The sequence below is a fragment of the Festucalex cinctus genome, chromosome 7, assembly GCF_051991245.1.
Source record: "Festucalex cinctus isolate MCC-2025b chromosome 7, RoL_Fcin_1.0, whole genome shotgun sequence".
NCBI lineage: Eukaryota > Metazoa > Chordata > Actinopteri > Syngnathiformes > Syngnathidae > Festucalex > Festucalex cinctus.
In genome coordinates, this window is record NC_135417.1 from 24,331,507 (window position 1) to 24,350,341 (window position 18,835).

Sequence of the window (18,835 nt, forward strand, 5' to 3'; positions counted from 1 at the left end):
AGTATATGGACTACTGTAAAAATTGATCAAACTTATCTCAGAAAAGATATTACTATTACACAGATTTTAAATAAATTGGTGGAAAAAAAAAGATTGCAGTGGGAAAGTAGTCACCCAAAATTAGTTGTCATACGATCCAACCCAACACCCACACACACACACTCTTTAATTTTCAGTTGTTTTACTGTTACTATGAATGTCACAGTAAATGAATAGATATTTTTTTAATTACAAATAACTTAGCATAAGCCTTGGGAGCGTTGCTTAGTCATATCATATATACCAGTTTGAGTACCCAACACTTGACTGGTCACCAATAACGATACCACTAGTCCTTTTGGGATATAAATCCCCCCACCACCGAAAAAAAAGAAAAAAAAAATGACAGACAATTTTAAAGAGAGAGCTATATATGCAAAAATGGCATTTTTTTTTTAAATTTAAGGGACACCTGATTGGGATGGACATTGGCACTTATATAAAAGACCCATCCATCCATCCATCCATCCATCCATCCATCCATCCATCCATCTTCTACCGCTTATCCGAAGTCGGGTCGCGGGGGCAGCAGCTTTAGGAGGGAAACCCAGACTTCCCTCTCCCCAGCCACTTCAAACAGCTCCGCCGGCGGGATCCCAAGGCGTTCCCATGCCAGCCGAGAGACATAGTCTCTCCAGCCTGTCCTGGGTCATCCCCGGGCCTCCCGCCGGTGGGACATGCCCGGATCACCTCTCCAGGAAGGCGTCCAGGAGGCATCCGAACCAGATGCTCGAGCCACCTCAGCTGGCTCCTCTCAATGCGGATGAGCAGCTGAGTCCCTCCCGGATGACCGAGCTTCTCACCCTATCTCTAAGGGAGAGCCCGGACACCCTGAGGAGGAAACTCATTTCGGCCGCTTGTATCCGGGATCTTGTTCTTTCGGTCACGACCCACAGCTCCTGACCATAGGTGAGGGTGGGAACGTAGATCAACCGGTAAATTGAGAGCTTCGCCTTTTGGCTTAGCTCTTTCTTCACCACATCGGACCGATACAGAGTCCGCATCAATGCAGACGCTGCACCGATCCGCCTACCGATCTCCTACTCCATCCTGCCCTCACTCGTGAACAAGACCAAGATACTTGAACTCCTCCACTTGGGGCAGGAACTCATCCCCGACCTTGAGAGGGCACTCCACCCTTTTCCGACTGAGGACTATGGTCTCGGATTTGGAGGTGCTGATCTTTATCCCAACCTCTTCACACTCCGCTGCGAACCACTCCAGTGAGAGTTGGAGATCACGGCTTGATGAAGCCAACAGCACTGCACAGCACATCTGCAAAAAGCAGAGGTACAATGCTGAGGCCACCAAACCGGACCTCCTCAACGCCTCGGCTGCCCCTAGAAATTATGTCCATAAAAGTTGTGAACAGAATCGGTGACAAAGGGCAGCCTTGGTGGAGTCCAACCCTCACTGGAAACAAATCCGACTCACTGCCGGCAATGCGGACCAAACTCTAACCGAACAGCCCGTATCAAGGGGGTCGGTACCCCATACTCCTGAAGCACCCCCCACAGGACTCCCCAAGGAACACGCTCGACACCTTCTCCAAATCCACAACACACGTGGACTGGTTGAGTGAACTCTCACGCACCCTCGAGGATCCTGCTGAGGGTGTAGAGCTGGTCCACTGTTCCACGTCCAGGACGAAAACTGCACTGCTCCTCCTGAATCCGAGATTCGACTTCCCGACGGACCCTCCTCTCCAGCACCCTTGAATAGACCCTACCAGGGAGGCTGAGGAGTTTGATCCCTCTGTAGTTGGAACGCACCCTTCGGTCCCCCTTCTTAAAAAGGGGGACCATCACCCAGGTCTGCCAATCTGGAGCCACTGTCCCCGATGTCCACACGATGTAGAGGTGTGTCAACCACAACAGCCCCACAACATCCAGAGTCTTTAGGAACTCCTGGCAGATCTCCTCCAGCCCCGGGGCCCTGCCACCGAGGAGCTTTCCAACCACCTCAGTGATTTCGACCCCAGAGATAGGAGAGCCCACCTCAGAGTCCCCAGACTCAGACATTATGTAAAAATGATCTCTGCACTAAAATTCACCCCCTGAAAAACTCAGTGGTGATTTAATGTATTTTATAGGACTACATTTCATACAATTTTGTCCCACCCACTTTTAGGGCGTAATCTACCGTATATGAATATATGTATTTGCCTACAACATTATTTTTCCAGTATTCCAATACAAACTGATGTATTCAAATGGAGCGTATGTCAATGGTTTAACACAAACATGAGGTCTGACACTGCAGAGGATCAAATCTGTACATGTGGAAGTGGAGAGGCAGGAGTGATGAATGCTGACTGCAACATTATGTAACTGACAGATTATTCATTGTGCTATTAATTTTCAACTATAACTTGCTGTTGCCAATTTACACAAAAGGGGCATACCAGCAATGGCACTTGAGTTTAGAGCTTTCAGCACTGGGCTACTGAGGAGAACGGTACACTTTAGAACACCAGAAAAAAAATACCCAAGGTCCAGTCAGTTCCCTGGGAATAAGTCATGAATTGTATAGTGATGGTTGATAAAAATCCATACACTTACACATTCCATACACATACAGGAAAGAACAATGAATAGTTAAAAAAAAATAAAAAATGACCAAGGCAACCAATTGCACAATTTGGAACATCGCAATGAGTTCAGATAGGCAGATACACATAAATCGACAGATTGAGAAGTCTGCTAGTATCACCACTTTTATTAGCCATTGCTGGAAAATTATCCAGTTCCCGGCTTCAGCCACAAGCCCCGACTGATGGCCCGCTTCCAGGGCTGCGGCTGCTGGCCGCCAGGCCTGCTGCTGTCCAGAGACATAAACAACACAGAGGGGGGAGGTCGAGGGAGGAAAAGATGATACGGGGAAAGGCAAACTCTTGCTTCACAACTCAAACTCTGTGGTTGTCAAAAAAAAAAAAGGAAAAAAAAAGAGGATGAACAACATTTAAAAAAACATTTGGAGTATCGTTATCAAGCTGAACACATTCGCAAGGTGACAATGAGCATTTCTGCTCAGTTTGGTGCATTAATCAATATCTTAAGTTTCTGCTGTCACTAATTAATTTATAACCAGAGGTGGGCATTCCGTCAATATTGCCCGTTTCCTTGATGAATAACGAATGACGGGAAAGTTCGAAAAATTGACGAACTAAACATTGACGGAAATGGTTTTCTGGTTGTCAATGTTTTCATCAATAACCAGGTCAGCATCAACTGATCAACTCCCGTTTCGCTGACAGACTCACGCTCCATTTCAGAAGGAGTTGGTTATGCACCAAAAGTTGTTTGTTAAAAAACAGAAGAAGAAGCAGAAGAAGAAGAAGATGGAGCCCAAGAAGAAGGAACTGTAATCCTTCATTTCACCTGGTCACTTCACTAAAATAAAGACTGTTCATTTGAAAACAATTATCACCACTTGTCATCACGATAATAACGATGACGGATTGACCGGTGAAATATGTACTGACGGTCCTAAAATAGCAGCTGTAATTTAGCGATGACGGAAGCACAGTTAGAATAACGACAAGAATTTGACGATTGCAGTCTGGTTCGGCTTGAACAGAAAGTGAAGAATACAAAAGAAGCTTTTTTTTCTCCCAACTAAAGCGTGACTTCTTCTTATGTTTATTGTACCCTCATAAACAGCTACATGCCACACAAGGAAAGCTCACCAAATACTGTATGCCCTCTATGGTTGTTTGCCGTGTTACATTTCTCTTTGCTGAGATTAATGTTGGGTTAGGCTACATTCACTGGATCATGTTGCAGTCATGGCACACACCCAGCAGTGAAAATGCCTGCAAATCCGGTTAACTGTGCCAAACCGTACCATGGTGAGCTGGACTGAGCTTGCAGATATATATAGACACACTTTGCGGATTTGTATGTGTTGATCTTCTTTGTCACATGCAAACTTCTACTCAGTTAGTCTTTCATCTAGCCACTGTTTGCTTCACATCACTGTCTTATTGCAGACATATTTTTTTTATCCAAGTAGTCTCTCCACTCATTGACAGAAATGAGCGTCAGTGGGCACCAAAGCCGCAGAACAAACGAGAGCGATGCAGCTTGTGTTCAAGGGTGGAATCCCCCCCGAAAGCTTCTGGTGTACTGCCAAAACAAACTCCTGCCTATGGTTTGCCTCCGGTCTCTCTGGCCTACTTCTAGACGGCAGCAGAGGGACCCGCGCCTCTTGGAAGGAGGAGCGGGGGAGTCTTTCGGCCCTCCCACCAGCTATAAACCCTGAGGCAGACGGAAACACTCAGACAGCAGGCACACGTGGAGCACAGCGGCAAAGAGAAAGACAGAGAAACAAACTGCTGCCACAGGCGGTGAGTCATTTTTTTTTTTTAGTTGGGACTGAAGCAGACAAATTGAGCCAAATTGGCTTCAAGGTCGCTTGAAGCAAATCAACAACGCACGTGTGTGTGTGCCATTAAAACTAAACTTTCTTCCAGAGGATTTAAGTCATTGACCTTGTGATTGTTGGGATGTGAAGATTAGAAGAGGATCCTGGAAGCTGCAGCCACCTGTTGCACTGCAGATTTAGCATCACTCGGCAAACACGCCGCTGTTACAAGGAACAAGTTAAAAAACAAAATTATTTATCCCATTACTCACCTGGTTGACCACTTTAAGCCAGTTAGGTGTCTACAGAGTCATTTGTTTAAACAAACCTGTCCAAAAGAGGCTCCAGGGATTGACTTCAAGATGACCTTCGCAATGCTACGCACGGCGTCTCCCGCAGGCCGCTTCTTGTACGGCGACATTGCGCTCCTGTCCGAAGATGATGATGAGAATGGCAGCTCAGGCTCAGGCTCGGAGGAGCGCTCCACCAATTCTGCGGCCTTTCGCCTGTCATCCGCGTCCCCCTCGGCCTTTCACATCAAGATGAGCAGGAAGAGAAAGCTGTGCATGGGAGGAGCAGGCTCGGCAGCCGTCGAGGCTGTTCTAGAGAGGCTGGCACCCTCGGGCTCATCTCCCCCTGTTGAAATCCGTCAGAGGACAGCGGCCAACGCTCGCGAGCGGGATCGAACCAACTCCGTCAACACCGCGTTCACGGCGCTACGCACGCTCATCCCCACTGAGCCTGCAGACAGGTACGCAAACCAAACTCCTCGGGTCAGCAACATTGACAAACCCCCAAATATAAGTTGATTTTATTACAACATTGTATATCATGATTTGCTTCATCACTGTGATAAATGTCACTTTGATTCCATGGCTAGGAAACTGTCAAAGATCGAGACGCTTCGTTTGGCCAGCAGCTACATCAGTCATCTGGGGAACGTTTTGCTCCTGGGCGAGGGGCTTCATGACGGACAACCCTGCCACGCTCCGTCGCCGCCGTTCTTCCACGTCAACTCCTCCCCCAACCGAGGATCTGACCAGTCAGGCCAGCCCAAGCACATTTGCACGTTCTGCCTCAGCAACCAGAGAAAAATGGTGAGCAGGAAAATAACTAAATAGCATCAATAAGTGCGGAAACTTTCATTGTCCTGTTCTATAAATACAGAGCAAAATGCCAAAAATACACAATTGACAGTACAGTGCACTTGAAATTATATAAAAATAGCATTTTTTTTAAATCAACAAAAGTTGAGCATCTGGTCACAACAGTTAATGGTTTCAGGTCATTTCGGTGTTTAAAAGCTGATGTGAGATCAGTGACGCAGCCTATAAACTCGAGTGGCCCCGAGGGACATTAAAAGCCAAAACTCTTTCAAGTCTGCTTTTGGGGCTTTTAATTGTACTGTTGGGACTGACATTTTAACCAGGCAGGTGGCTTGAAGGATCATGGTGGTTTCTAGAACTATTGCACAAACATTTGACAAAAGTGAGTCATAGTTAAAGAATATATCAAAAAAACGGAAAGTCTCACAGACATGTAGTTTAACAAAGGGCATATCAGTGAATATATGTTATGTGTGGGGTTGAGGACCCAATTGCAGCAAAGCAGGGTGATGATGCAGGTTTGCACTCAAAAAAATAATAATAATCAAAATAACAAAAAGGCAAATGTGGTACTTTAATGCTGAATAAACAAAAGTCCAACATAACAGGGTGCACAAATAACTAAACAATAGGAAGAAGAAGTGACATGACTTTCATCGAAACAGGGCGACGTGACCAGGACAATGAACCACCGAGGATTGAAAGAAAGCAAGAAACATATAAATAGAGAGACAAGACAACAAGAGAGAACTGGGCACGACACACGTGGCTGAGGGAGCTGATTGGATGACACAATGGACCAGGTTGACAAACACAGTTGGCCACATTAAAAACGTAACAAGACAGACAATGACAACGGACACCAGGAAAACATGACAACTAAAATCCAAAACTAAATCAACAAACATAAATCATGACACTTGTTTAAATTAGTATTAAAACATTTGTTGGAAAAAAAAAGTGAACATTTTAATCAGGACTGACTTGAGATCCTGAAGAATTTGACTAGCAAGGACTTGCACAAAAGAAATGCAATATTTAACACATACTTTCTCATACGGCTCCATTTAGCTTAACATTTAAAACTCAAATTTAAGGCACAGCATGAAGTGGATGATAAGATTGAGAGCACTGTTGGCGTCAGCAAAGTGCTGCGGTGAAAAGAGACGTGAAAACATTGAACTTGAATTGTATACACCTCCAGCAGCGAAAGTGATCTAGAGGTGATGTCCACTCAACTTTGCCTCTCTAATCTGGACATTGCCCATTTAGCAGGATTTATGAGGAAGGAGTTGACATCTGGCAGACTCCCCCCTTGGCCTAGCAGTGTGTGAAAGCCAATACTCTCCTCACTGTCTAAACCCAGAGACCCTTTTGCTGAGGGATAACCTGGATCTCAGCAGTGTGTCTCCCCCTCCTCCACACCTACAAGAGTTAAAGACATAGAGGAGAGCACTAGACTTCCTATAAATAATCTCAGAACAATTAGAACACTTAACCTTAAGGCAAGTGAAAAGTCTTGTGAGACTAAATTGTCAAAACAATTACTGTTTACACGAACCTGAGAAAAAAAGAAAAAAAACTACTGAACTCTGTACTAGGCCAGTAATTGGCGATGGTACTTTGAAATTTAACCTGATGAAATAATGTGACTATCTTTACTACTTCATTTTTGTTCAACCTTTTTTTCATGATATTTGAGTTGTCAGATTTCAAAGCACCAACCACTCAACCAAAAACAATTTGTGTTGCCAATTTTTCCTTAAGAATGACATTGCATTACTTGATCTACAACCTTCCACTGTCTATTTCACACTTTCTCTTTATTGGCACGTGCCCACCGCTCACCCACATCTCCATTTCACTTCTTTCCTCAAGCCCGTTCCCCAAGCCTCCCTCACCCCCACGTCGCCATATCGATCAGCCGCATGGAGGTCAGCGCTGTCAGTAGGAGCTGTGTAATACTATCTGCTGCTGTCAACTCACTACTGCTGATGCATGATGGAGCTGAAAATGCATGCTGGGTAGAAAACTGGTTTCAAACTTCTGTGTCTCCAGGGCGTCAGCCTCAGCCACATTTTTCTGTTTCCTATTAGCCTTTTGTATGCTGGACATGCATTTTGTGTGTTCATGCAGGCCACTGTAGTGGTGCCAGCTAGTATTACACTCAAGTATAGGAATACTTACAAATACTATACAGTTCAGCAGTTACAGTATTTACAATAGATATTTTTTTCATGGTTGCCTTGCCTCCACCACCACTGTTATTTCCTCCGACAGACATATAGAGATAGGATATCTTTTGATTATCATTTGTTGGTGAGTTAGTTAATTAGCAGCTAACAAATGATGCTAAACTTTACAGTTGGGTGTTGCATATAGCCACAAAATAATGTATTTACCTTTGGTACAGATTGAGGAATTGATTTTTTATTTTGCGCATTTAGTCTGGAAGCAGTGACCCATGAGACCCAGCAACAGTAGCTGCAGTATAAATAAATAAATAAATAAATAAATAAATAATAGCTCACTAACACCACCTACAGACTTTGAGTCAAACAGTATCACTAAGCATCTTATGATTTTCAAATCAAGTCAGTCAGAAAGTTGAAGAGCGTTTGACTTGAGGACGGTCTGTGCTTTCAGTGCATGCGCAAATCAACGGTGCGGTGCCGTGCGTGACGGTAGTGTTAATGTGTTCATATGTTATATGATGTAGAGTTTTTATAGGTAATGTGGTGTAAAATGTTGGAAATGTTGGACTGCATTTTAGATTCGTTTCTCTCTAAAAAAACAAACAACCCCCCCCCCCCCCCCCAAAAAAAACCCTTATCAATAGAAAAATTTGTACCCTTGAAAGATGTGATATAGTAAATCCAAGCTATTATTATTATTATTATTATTATTATTATTATTTTTATTTTTTTTATATTTTTTTTTATTATTGCAGACATTTTTCATATACATTCACTCGACACCTAATGTACACAATTGATCCAATATATGTTTTTTTATAATTCGGCCTTCACAAAGAGAGTGAGAGTTTTGCTTTCATGGAAGTATTAATTTACAAATGTTTAATATGTAAAAATAATAATAATAATAATAATAATAATAATAATAATAATAATATTTACTATTTTTATTTTTTGCAGTGGTGCAAATTTGCACAATTTAGTAGATCTGAAATTATTTTATCTTACTTGGCTACATTAAAAGTGCAAAAAAAAATTAGAAGCACTTCCAGTCATATTACAGTCACTCCAACAATGCAAAAACGTGTTGTTGATCAAGTATAGATTTTTGTGTATCTAATAATGGCGTTATATGTATTAAAGTGATACTCATTACCTACCCTAACTTGATTTCCAAAACATAAAATCGCCTTTATCACATTCATCAATATGTGATACTTCATTAAGTTACAGTCAGTTAAAATGACTCAAAGTAAAGAAGTACACATATTAACAGTAATGTTGTCATCCACTACAACATCGAGGGTTGATGCATGTAGTTTGTGACACTAATGACTGGAGTGGGCCTCTTTAGCTGACAACAATTCCCTGGGCTTTTGGTCCCAGCATTATTTCACGCTCTCCTTTATAATACAGTACAGCAAACGAACATGGATGAACCTTATAATTGCATCTGAACCCATGTCTCGGCAATGAAAATATTGGAAGCCACTATAGCTGCCAAAATGGACTTCTGTTATTTGTCGAAGAGCGAAAGAAGGAAGCGGGCTCCACGGCAGTCGGAGCGGGTGATAACAGGGGAAACGATTGGGAAAGGAAAATGGAACTTGGTGTCCTGACTGAGTGCACTCTTCCTCAGTTCACGTGGTTGTTACGTTTCATCGAAGCAGTCTCTCTGCTTTTTTCACCTAACACATCAATCACATTTTCCAATTGCACTGTCTTCTGTCATACTCACTTCTTGAGTCGTTTAGTGCACATTTAAATAATTAATTCCAACATTTACTTTTTAGTCTTTTTTTTTTTTTGTGATACTTGCACAAAGGCCACCACAGAAAAGGTGACCATAAGGAGAAATGTGATGGAAACCTGAGAGCTAGAAATGAAGTGGGTGTACTGTACGTTGTGATTCACAATATAATATTGCACAGATGATAAACATATACTGTATAATATTCTTTTACAACAATACAAAAAAAGAAGGGAAGGTACATCGAAAGCAGGTTGTCTTTAAAAGCGAAGTCATTTGTTTAGCAGTAAAACTCCCTTCGTCCTCAGTTTTATTTATTTATTTTTTCAATGATTATGACTGAATAACTGCTTTTTATTCTTGTATGTCAGTTTATAATGTTACAAACTGAAATGCTTCATTCATGCCAATTTCTATTCCAAGCAGTACTCATTGTCACTAAAGTTAAGGCATGCTTTGTTTTTTGCCGTTATTAATGTTTAAGTTCTTTTAAAACTTCTTCTATAACCGAAAAGAAAGCCTACCATACTGTATTTCTATTATTTTTTATAAGGGATATTCATTTAAAATTTTTAAAAATTGCAGCCGCCCACTGTATTTCACATTACCGACTAAGTTGAATTTATCATTGTCATACAAAATATTAAAAAAAAAACAAAAAAAAACTTGACCTATTGCCTGTACATTTGGGCCACTTTTTCTGGCCCAAAGCATGAAGAGTAAAATTTCAAGTCACTGAGACAATCAGTCAATCTGCCATTCAGGCATTTCCCCTTAAATTGTTAACCTTATATCCATACCATTAATCAAAATTCAGTCACAAAGATAATTTATGAAACTTCTGAAGTGACAAAAATCCAACTCCTTTAATAAGTTTGATAGCCTTGTATTTTAAGATATTTTTCATTTAGTCAGAGGGATGTTGTTACTGAAACTTGTAAACAAAACAAAGTGATGTACACTGTTTCTAAATTTGTTTATTATTATTTTTTTAATTACATGTGCGCTCCAGTAAAAGTCTCCATCTGTTGTGTGTGGTTGAGCAGGAAGACAGCACAGCTGGAAATCTCTTTTTGTGGGTTTGTGCATCAGGCCTATCGTTTTGGGGAGTCAGGGTGACTATTGTCCATACCAGTTAATATATATAAGCATGTGTATTTGGTGACACTGCCACTGAAATTTAGTAGGTAACTTGCTTGTATGGCACACACACACACACACACCACACACTTGCTCTCTGAGTCTGGAAATCATTGTCGGTGCAGAGCAGAGCAACAAATGAGCTAATTGTTCTGAAAATGATTTATCCTGCGCTGAGGCCCGTACAGCCCGTGTTTAATTCAGCTGCTGCTATTAGAAACACATTGACGTTAAGCTTTGATGGTGACGTTAAAGAAGCCTGGAAAGTGCTCTGTTAAAAAAAAAAAACTCCCTCCCCGCTCACACTCACACCCTTACGACATGCATACACACACATGCAGGCCTAACCACGCACCCATTGGGCACAGTGTGCAGCACGCAACAGACTTGATCAAAACCATGTCATTCCAAGTCTCCTCGTTTTTCTTCCAGAGCCAGACGGCAGTTCATTGCTGCTTTCGAGACATCCAAAAGCCCCTATATGATTGCTCAGTTAAGGAGGCCTGCATCACGACAGCCCTTTCAACACGTCCTAACTAATGGCGTGCAGGAAGTTGTGGAAACAGACATGGCCAGGGAGAGAAAACAAGGGAGAGAAATAGCCACAGACTCAGTGGGATAATCAGCCTGCCATTTGTCCTACAGTTTGGACAGTTAGCTTTTTTTTTTTTTGCCTAAACTCCACTTTACTTCTTTATGGAGGCCAAATGGAGCATGCGTCGATGAGAGCCTAACTGCATGGATAGCACTTTTAGGAGCACATTAATGACTGTGGTTTTTACAGTCATTTGGTTATTAGTCTGTTTTGGATGGAAAAAAGTATGACATCACTTGTGTGCATGAAAGTAGACATTTCACGGTCATAGATGAAAACTAAATTACCCTCATTTGCTGATACTGCTGCCGTTGCCACTTTGTCTCTAATTTTAGCTGATGCTAATGAGGTGCATCAAAGGTGGCTAATATAGGAGGGGCAATTTTCACATATATTCTTGCCCACGACTGACGTGTGTGTGTTCGCCTTGATCAGCGCGTGCGACTCGATGCCGTCATGCGTGGACCTGTCTGTATGTTCTCAGCACAGATGGAAACAGTTAAAGCCCAATTTAACAGCAACAGATGAAGCTGGGTCATATAACTAACAAAATCTATTAGTAAAACTATCGTTTTGTTGTCATTCGGTCTCAAGGGAAAACGGTTGTTCCTGCATAACCTCCAAACAAAACTAGTTATTTTAATCGAAACATGAAAACCTTTCTGTAGGTTGATGTTCATTGACGGGGGAATATATATATCAGATTAGTCACATGTTGGAATTTTGAATTTTGATTAATCATTGTTAATCACTTAATTTAAAAAAGGTTTTTAGCAACTTTGAAGAACAGCTATGTGTTAATTCTTTCGACAGTTAATGAATGTTATGAGGACGTCTTTAACATGTTTTGATTCACTGCACAGTCTCAACCTTGTGTTTTTCTAATCAGTTAATTACTTGCATAATTTAAAATGGGGAAAAAAATGGCCCCAATATTTTGGCACAAACAAATATTCTGAATATCATATGCAAACATTTATTAAATGTTTTAATTTAATGCCTGTAGTTATGTTTAAACACATGTGCATGGGTTCAGACTTGCCTCAAAGTTTTCAGATTTTTTTAATTTGTAATTCTTAATTTAATTCTTATTCAACCAGACAAGTCAACAATTTGCACTTCCCATTGTATCACACATCTCGAGGTCAGTTTTATTAAGATATCGTGGGGTCTAATTATGGAATACAAATTCACACTTACTGCGATTGGCTGACAACCAGTTCAGGATGTACCCCGCCTACTGCCTGAAGCCAGCTGAGATAGGTTCCAGCACTCCCGCGACCCTTGTGAGGAGTAAGCGGTCAAGAAAATGGATGGATGGAAATTCACATTTATTAACCGAATCTATGTTTCTAAATATAAAATGAAACTTAAGGAAGCTTCGATGTAAAAGAAATTTGGTGCTACAGAAGCTTGATTAATTGTATATACTGTATTTAATATGTGTGCTGCTATGGATATGGAAATATTTTTGCAAAAGTAATAATTCACTTATGCTGAAGATATCTTTGTTGAGGCGATACATAGCATTGGTAGTATATTTTTGTTATGTAGCCCGTAGGCAGTATCTTATTTTGAAATGACTTGGTCAGAACCACCAAAAATCCCAAAACGGGTCACAATACTGCCTACGGGTAAATGTTAGATTCTTCTTCTCTTTGATAAGCTCATAATGGCTTTCTAACTCACTTGTTGTATTTATTTTAATTTTTTTTGCTGCCATATTGGTATTTCCTTTAAGATTGTGTAAAAACAACAAATACAACCAAAAAACAAAAACATAACCATTCACTGTCAAGCTAAAGGATCATCTGTGGTCAAAATTCTAGCGTTAATCTGCGTTCGTACATGATCAATGTGCTATTTTTTAATTAATCAATATGTTAATGCTGTAATTTTGACAGCACATATATATATATATATATATATATATATATATATATATATATATATATTAGGGGTGGAACGATACAGGTCAACCATGATTCGATACTGTGAAGACGCTTATTTTCAAACCACAGTGAGTGTGAAGTGCGTGTCTAATGTATCAAAGCCACATAATGGCAGAGTGAGGCTTAGTTAGTGTGTTCACTTGCGACGTCAACTTTACTGCACTATTTAAATGTGAGCCTCTAATCTAATCTGCTGTCAAATGTATGAACTTTTATGGAGCTAATTACAGCGTGTATAGGACACTCCAAGTGCTAATTTATCTACTACATACTATAGCTCTAGGAATATGAGCAGTTTTTATTTCATGCTTGAATACCAATCTCCATATATGATTTACAGAGCCGGGCCCAATGAAGCTATATTTTCCAACCAGTTATTCCTCTCTTTTTACCGCCAGGAACTAAATTAGATGTTTGCATTTGACAGGATGGATTAACACAAGGAACTAGACCGAGAGCATGGAAAATCCACAGAAAAAAAAAGACCTGGATTGAATGAAAGTTCACTTGTGTATTTGATAAGTGAATGTTTACTGTCTTCCCATTAAGATTAACACTCAATAATACTGACTCAGTGTGCTAAGATCATCATATCGTATCTAAAGTAAACATTATCAGGTAATCTTATTAGTATCGGACAAATGGCTCCGATGGGAAACGTGTGTGTGTGTGTTTGGTGAGCGAGAGATGGATGTCATGAGACTGTGCTGGAATTAGTCTTCAAGAGATTGTTTTGACTACCCAGTCAGCCTTAAAGTTCCCCTCCACCCTCCTCTCCCTTTTTTAACTGAACTAGTCACACCCCAGCTCGACTGCCCTCCACCGCCAGCAGCAGCTGTGGCACTGTCGCTCAGCACCCAGAGGGGCACGAGTGCAGGTGATGGCGGTCAGAAGTAAATTCCTAATTATACAAATTGGAGGACCGTATGATTTTTCCACAGTCTGGTGACATTTTAGTTGGTTGATGGTGAAGTAATTGAATCCTTTATCAAGCTAGCTACTTATTTGGTCACTAAAGTGGGTGTTAAATGGACCCAAACACCACACTATGACGCAGTGAAATTTTCTAAGCCAATCAGTAAAGTCAAGAAAGAATTAAAAGGTACAATTATGGGCCAACCGAATATTATATTTGTGCTAACTGCGATGTAGGGGTGTTAAAAAAAAATCAATTTGGTGATATATTGCAATATTACAGCAATTCTATATGCAGCCGAATCAATTTTTAAACATATTGTTTTTATGGAAATATTCAACAAAATAAATGTACTTAGGGTTAGGTTTCACACTTTACACAAGGAAGAATGTTATATTAATGGAACATTAATATTTTATTTATTTGCTGTTCAAATATGAAACAGAATGCAATGTTCGCACGCAAACGCACACACACAAACGCACGCACACACACACAAAAAAAAAGACCAATGATGATAAGACGTTGAAAAAAAAAAAAAAAAAAAAAAAATGCAATGTTTGTTATATACGGTGGCTCACAGTTATAAGCCTGAACTTTCAGATAAATAAATACATTTTCATACCAATCTGACAGTGTACATGTACAAATGTACTGTTTTGTATTTTCTAAATTTGAGTTAAAAAAAACAATTGCAATAATCAACTTATAGATTCCTATCAAATCGAATCATGGTCAGATACTAGGCAAGTCATCATATATTTGATTTTTTTCCCCCCCAGTTTTTGAATTGTCTCATTTAAAATTCAAGATTTGTGTGATTAATGAAATAAAGGAGCATTAAACCATGGCAATAGTGTTGCCTAAAAACAAAACACAAAAAACAAAAAAAAACAAAAAAAACAATACTAGTTGATGACAAAAACAACATTATGGTATTTTTACATGAAATAATTGCTTACAATTGTGTTCAATCAATTTGAGTAAGTGAAACTGCTGGCATAATATCAGGTCACAAAATAGCATAACATAAAAAACACCTGCACCGAATTTTTCTTGAATTGTACCAACAGGCTTAAAATATTACTTAATTAACGCAATAAAATTGTATTTTTGAGCTGTGTGGTTTAGGCAACAATATTACTATGGTTTAATGTTCCTTTAGTCTATTAATCACTGTAATATTATTATATCCTCTCATGGTTCACTTTGCAAATATTTCATTGTGTAACCAAAACCGCAGTGGCAGTCCTCCATTTTGGACAATAATGCTGTCTTTGCTGGTGATCAATGTACACAAAAGGTCAAGGAGCACCTTCTGTGGTTTGGATTGTTCTTGTCCCAGAGGCTGAACTAATCACATTCTTGTTCTAGAATTTGTGTCAGATTTATGTAAACAAAGCAGCAATAACATAATACAAATCCCATAATTGATTTTCTGTCTTCAGCTGTCTGAATGAATGATTGTTGATTTCAAATCACCTTAGTGAGTGGGAGGACAGACTCCTGCCCTAATCCAATAATCTCACCCCCTCATTCTGGCCTGATATCTATCACTTACCCACCGTTGTTGATGTCGGCCAAGCAGATTTTTTTTTTTCTTTCCAAACACCTACACCTTTTGCACAGTCTGGAAGGAAATGTGGAACAGGTGTTGGGGCTGATGAGTGGGAAGTCGGTTAGTCGAGACTATCCGAGAGGCAAGTCAGGAGAGGACAGACGGGAGGAAGAAAGAGCGCTTTTTCATCGTTGACTTCACCTGAGAGAAAGTATATTCTAATCCTGCTACTACTATGTCAGCACATTTAGAGCCTAATTAAATGAACTTTCTCTGGATTTTATTTCTCTTGTTTATGAAAGGCTGCACATCTTTTGTCAGCTGTGAGTTAATCTATGAAACGTCAGCCCTGAAAAAACAATAAACGAAGCGGGGATGATGTGTTGCGTATCACTCAGTAGTCCGTTTGCTGAAATCCCTCGAGCGTTACTTGAAAGTTTAATAGTAGCCGAGAAGTGAGGGGGAGGGAAAAAGTGATGTTATTTTCCTGGCCAGATAGAGAAGCAGTCCAGCAGCCAGGAAATCAAGAGTGCGCTGCTCTGATACCACAGATAAATACTCTTCTGTCAAATGCCAGTTCATGATGTCAGACGGAAATCACATTCAATTAAAAGTCAGAAGTCTCTGCTACTCATTTGACGAGTTAATTCTGCAGTAAACGATGCCATTTACAGTGTGAGGTAAACTTTCAATCAGATCAACTTACAGCACTTTCAACGGAGGATTTGGAACAGAGTTGCTACATTTGGATACTAAAAAATTATGACAAACATAGATTATTTAAAAAAAACAAAAAACAAAACAGACATAAGACAATGTTTGAATGTAAACGAACATACAAAACTGATGCTGTTTCACATTTCACAGCAACCAACATGTATATGTTTTTTATAATGTGTTAATCTTTGGGCAACCATAATTCGTGCACATAAATGGGAAAGCGAAAATGAGCAGATTTCTGTGTTTGTGACATCACACATCACTCTTTCCATTGACATAATACAAACAACAGCCTGCGAAGTTGAAAAATGACCATGGTCGCAACCTTAAAGGCCTCTTAGCTGGCTACCGCCGTGATCTACAGGGGCTCTTAAATGGATACAGGAGGGAGGAAGGAGGCCACTGAGGCCCCTCTTGCAACACAGAAAACTTGATTTATATATTTCTTTCTGCACATTATTTCACTTTTTGTAATTCATAAATAATGTTAGATACCCAGATTAACATAATTTGACAGTAAAGTAGACGTGTTTAAATGTTTTTTCCGCATTTTTTGATTTCACTGTATTATTACATTGCCCTGCGATTGGTTGGCAACCAGTCCAGGGTGTCCCCCGCCTACTGCCCAGAGCCAGCTGAGATAGGCGCCAGCAGCCCCCGCGACCCTTGTGAGGAATAAGCGGTCAAGAAAATGGATGGATGGATGTATTATTACATTTTTCTTGTTATCATAATAGATGTGTTTATATATATATATATATATATATATATATATATATATATATATATATATATATATGTTTATAGCTGTCAAATGATTACATTTTTTAAACCAGGTTAATCACATTTTAGAATTTTGATTAATCATGATTAATCACATAATAAAAAAGGCTTTTTCCTCAACATTTTGCCCACTAAATTTGAAGACCATTTGTTATGTATTAATTCTTTCTATATTTAATGTTATGTGGACACCTTCATTTTTGATCCACTGTACATTCTCATCCTCCTCTTTTTCTAATCAGTTAATTACTTGCATAATTTAAAATGAAAGAAAAATGACTGCAATATTTTGACTAGAACAAATATTCTGAATGTCATTCAAACATTTATTAACATTTATTAAATGCTTTACTTTAATGCATGCAGCTAACCATCCGCTCTCAAGCTAAAGGATCATCGGTGGTCAAAATTAATAGTGTGAATAATATGAGATGCTGCATAAATAGACATAACTTTCCTTTTGCTAAATCAAATAGGGGGATTCATTCTTAGAATACTAGTTACCTTGAATTTTAAATATTTAAAATTAACAAAAAAAACTGGTGATAAAAAGTGATTGTTTAATTCCACTTTGTTTTCATCATGTATTTGGTTTGGGTACACAATGATCTGAAAGTTGCTTTCTCTTGCAGAACAAAGACAGAGACAGAAAGACGGCCATCCGAAGTTAACAGGCGAATGGAGAAAAAGGCCGACGCTCTCAGTGATTTATTGTTTTTGAATACAGCAACTTGAGGACTCATCAGACGTGCCACATTTCTGAGACATTTTTTCAAGTACTTCAAGCACTTCTCATCGGATTTTCTACACAAACTTTACAAAATGAGTCTTAGTATAACTTTTTCTCCAGTGCACTTAAGGAACTTTTTGAGTGTTTTCACTTTGGAAAAACAGCATTTCAAGACTCTCTTTGACGTGCCTATAAAAGCCATGAAGACCCTTTAATTGTGGGACTTTAATACTGTATTCGCAGAGTGAAAAGAGCACTTGGCACATGATCACAAAAACACCCAAACCTATGAAAGACAAATTTGTATTCATCAAAAGCTGTGTAAACTGTAATATAAATGTATATTTATGTGACATAACATTTTATATGAAACTATGTTATTTAACAGGCATATCAATTTCTTTAAAAATAATTAAGAGTCGCTTGCACAAAATATTGCCTTTTGTCACACATTTATGGCATTATATGGTGGTTACATGCTGGAACTCTTGTTGTGGTTTTCTTGTTTTCTGAGAATATATTTTTGTGTTGTGCTGGGTTGGTCAATAAATTGTTTTGTATCCAAGAGTACATTTAATTCATATTTTGGTGGAATACAACTTTGTCATGCGTCTGATTCATCACATCTTATTGTGAATATATGGAGACATTAACAATATATTGGACATGAGTAATCGTTTTGAAAGAAAGAAAGAAAGAAAGAAAGAAAGAAAGAAAGAAAGAAAGAAAGAAAGAAAGAAAGAAAGAAAGGCGCAATACTCTGGCTCTGGCCGGCTACAGATGCTTGCACCTGAATTCTACTTTTATTTTCTGGTTCCATTCCTTGTACCTTATACCAAACGTGCTGCCCCCGCCCATCTCACTCTTTTCCATTTTCTGCTCTTTGGGGGCAGCAAGATCAGAGCTGAGGGAGACAGGAGGATACAGGATGAGACGGAGAAGAGGAGCACAGAGGAATGCGAAAAGAGGGGGGAAAGCGGGGATGG

General features: G+C 39.6%; 1 protein-coding gene across 1 annotated transcript; it reads left to right on the forward strand.

The window, feature by feature from the left end:
* Positions 1 to 4,766: 4,766 nt before the first annotated feature.
* On the forward strand, positions 4,767 to 18,251 carry LOC144022643 (basic helix-loop-helix transcription factor scleraxis-like). The gene is made up of 3 exons (XM_077527612.1): positions 4,767 to 5,155; positions 5,285 to 5,501; positions 17,752 to 18,251. Exons 1-3 carry the CDS (start codon positions 4,767 to 4,769, stop codon positions 17,788 to 17,790), a joined length of 645 nt encoding a protein of 214 aa, XP_077383738.1. The 3' UTR covers positions 17,791 to 18,251.
* Positions 18,252 to 18,835: the final 584 nt, after the last annotated feature.

What these genes read in the sequence shown, in the direction of transcription:
- LOC144022643 (XM_077527612.1), top strand. Translation starts at nt 4,767, where the DNA reads ATGACCTTCGCAATGCTACGCACGGCGTCTCCCGCAGGCCGCTTCTTG. An exon ending in CCCACTGAGCCTGCAGACAG is followed by an intron (nt 5,156 to 5,284) that starts GTACGCAAACCA and finishes TTCCATGGCTAG; the next exon opens with GAAACTGTCAAAGATCGAGA. An exon ending in TCAGCAACCAGAGAAAAATG is followed by an intron (nt 5,502 to 17,751) that starts GTGAGCAGGAAA and finishes TTTCTCTTGCAG; the next exon opens with AACAAAGACAGAGACAGAAA.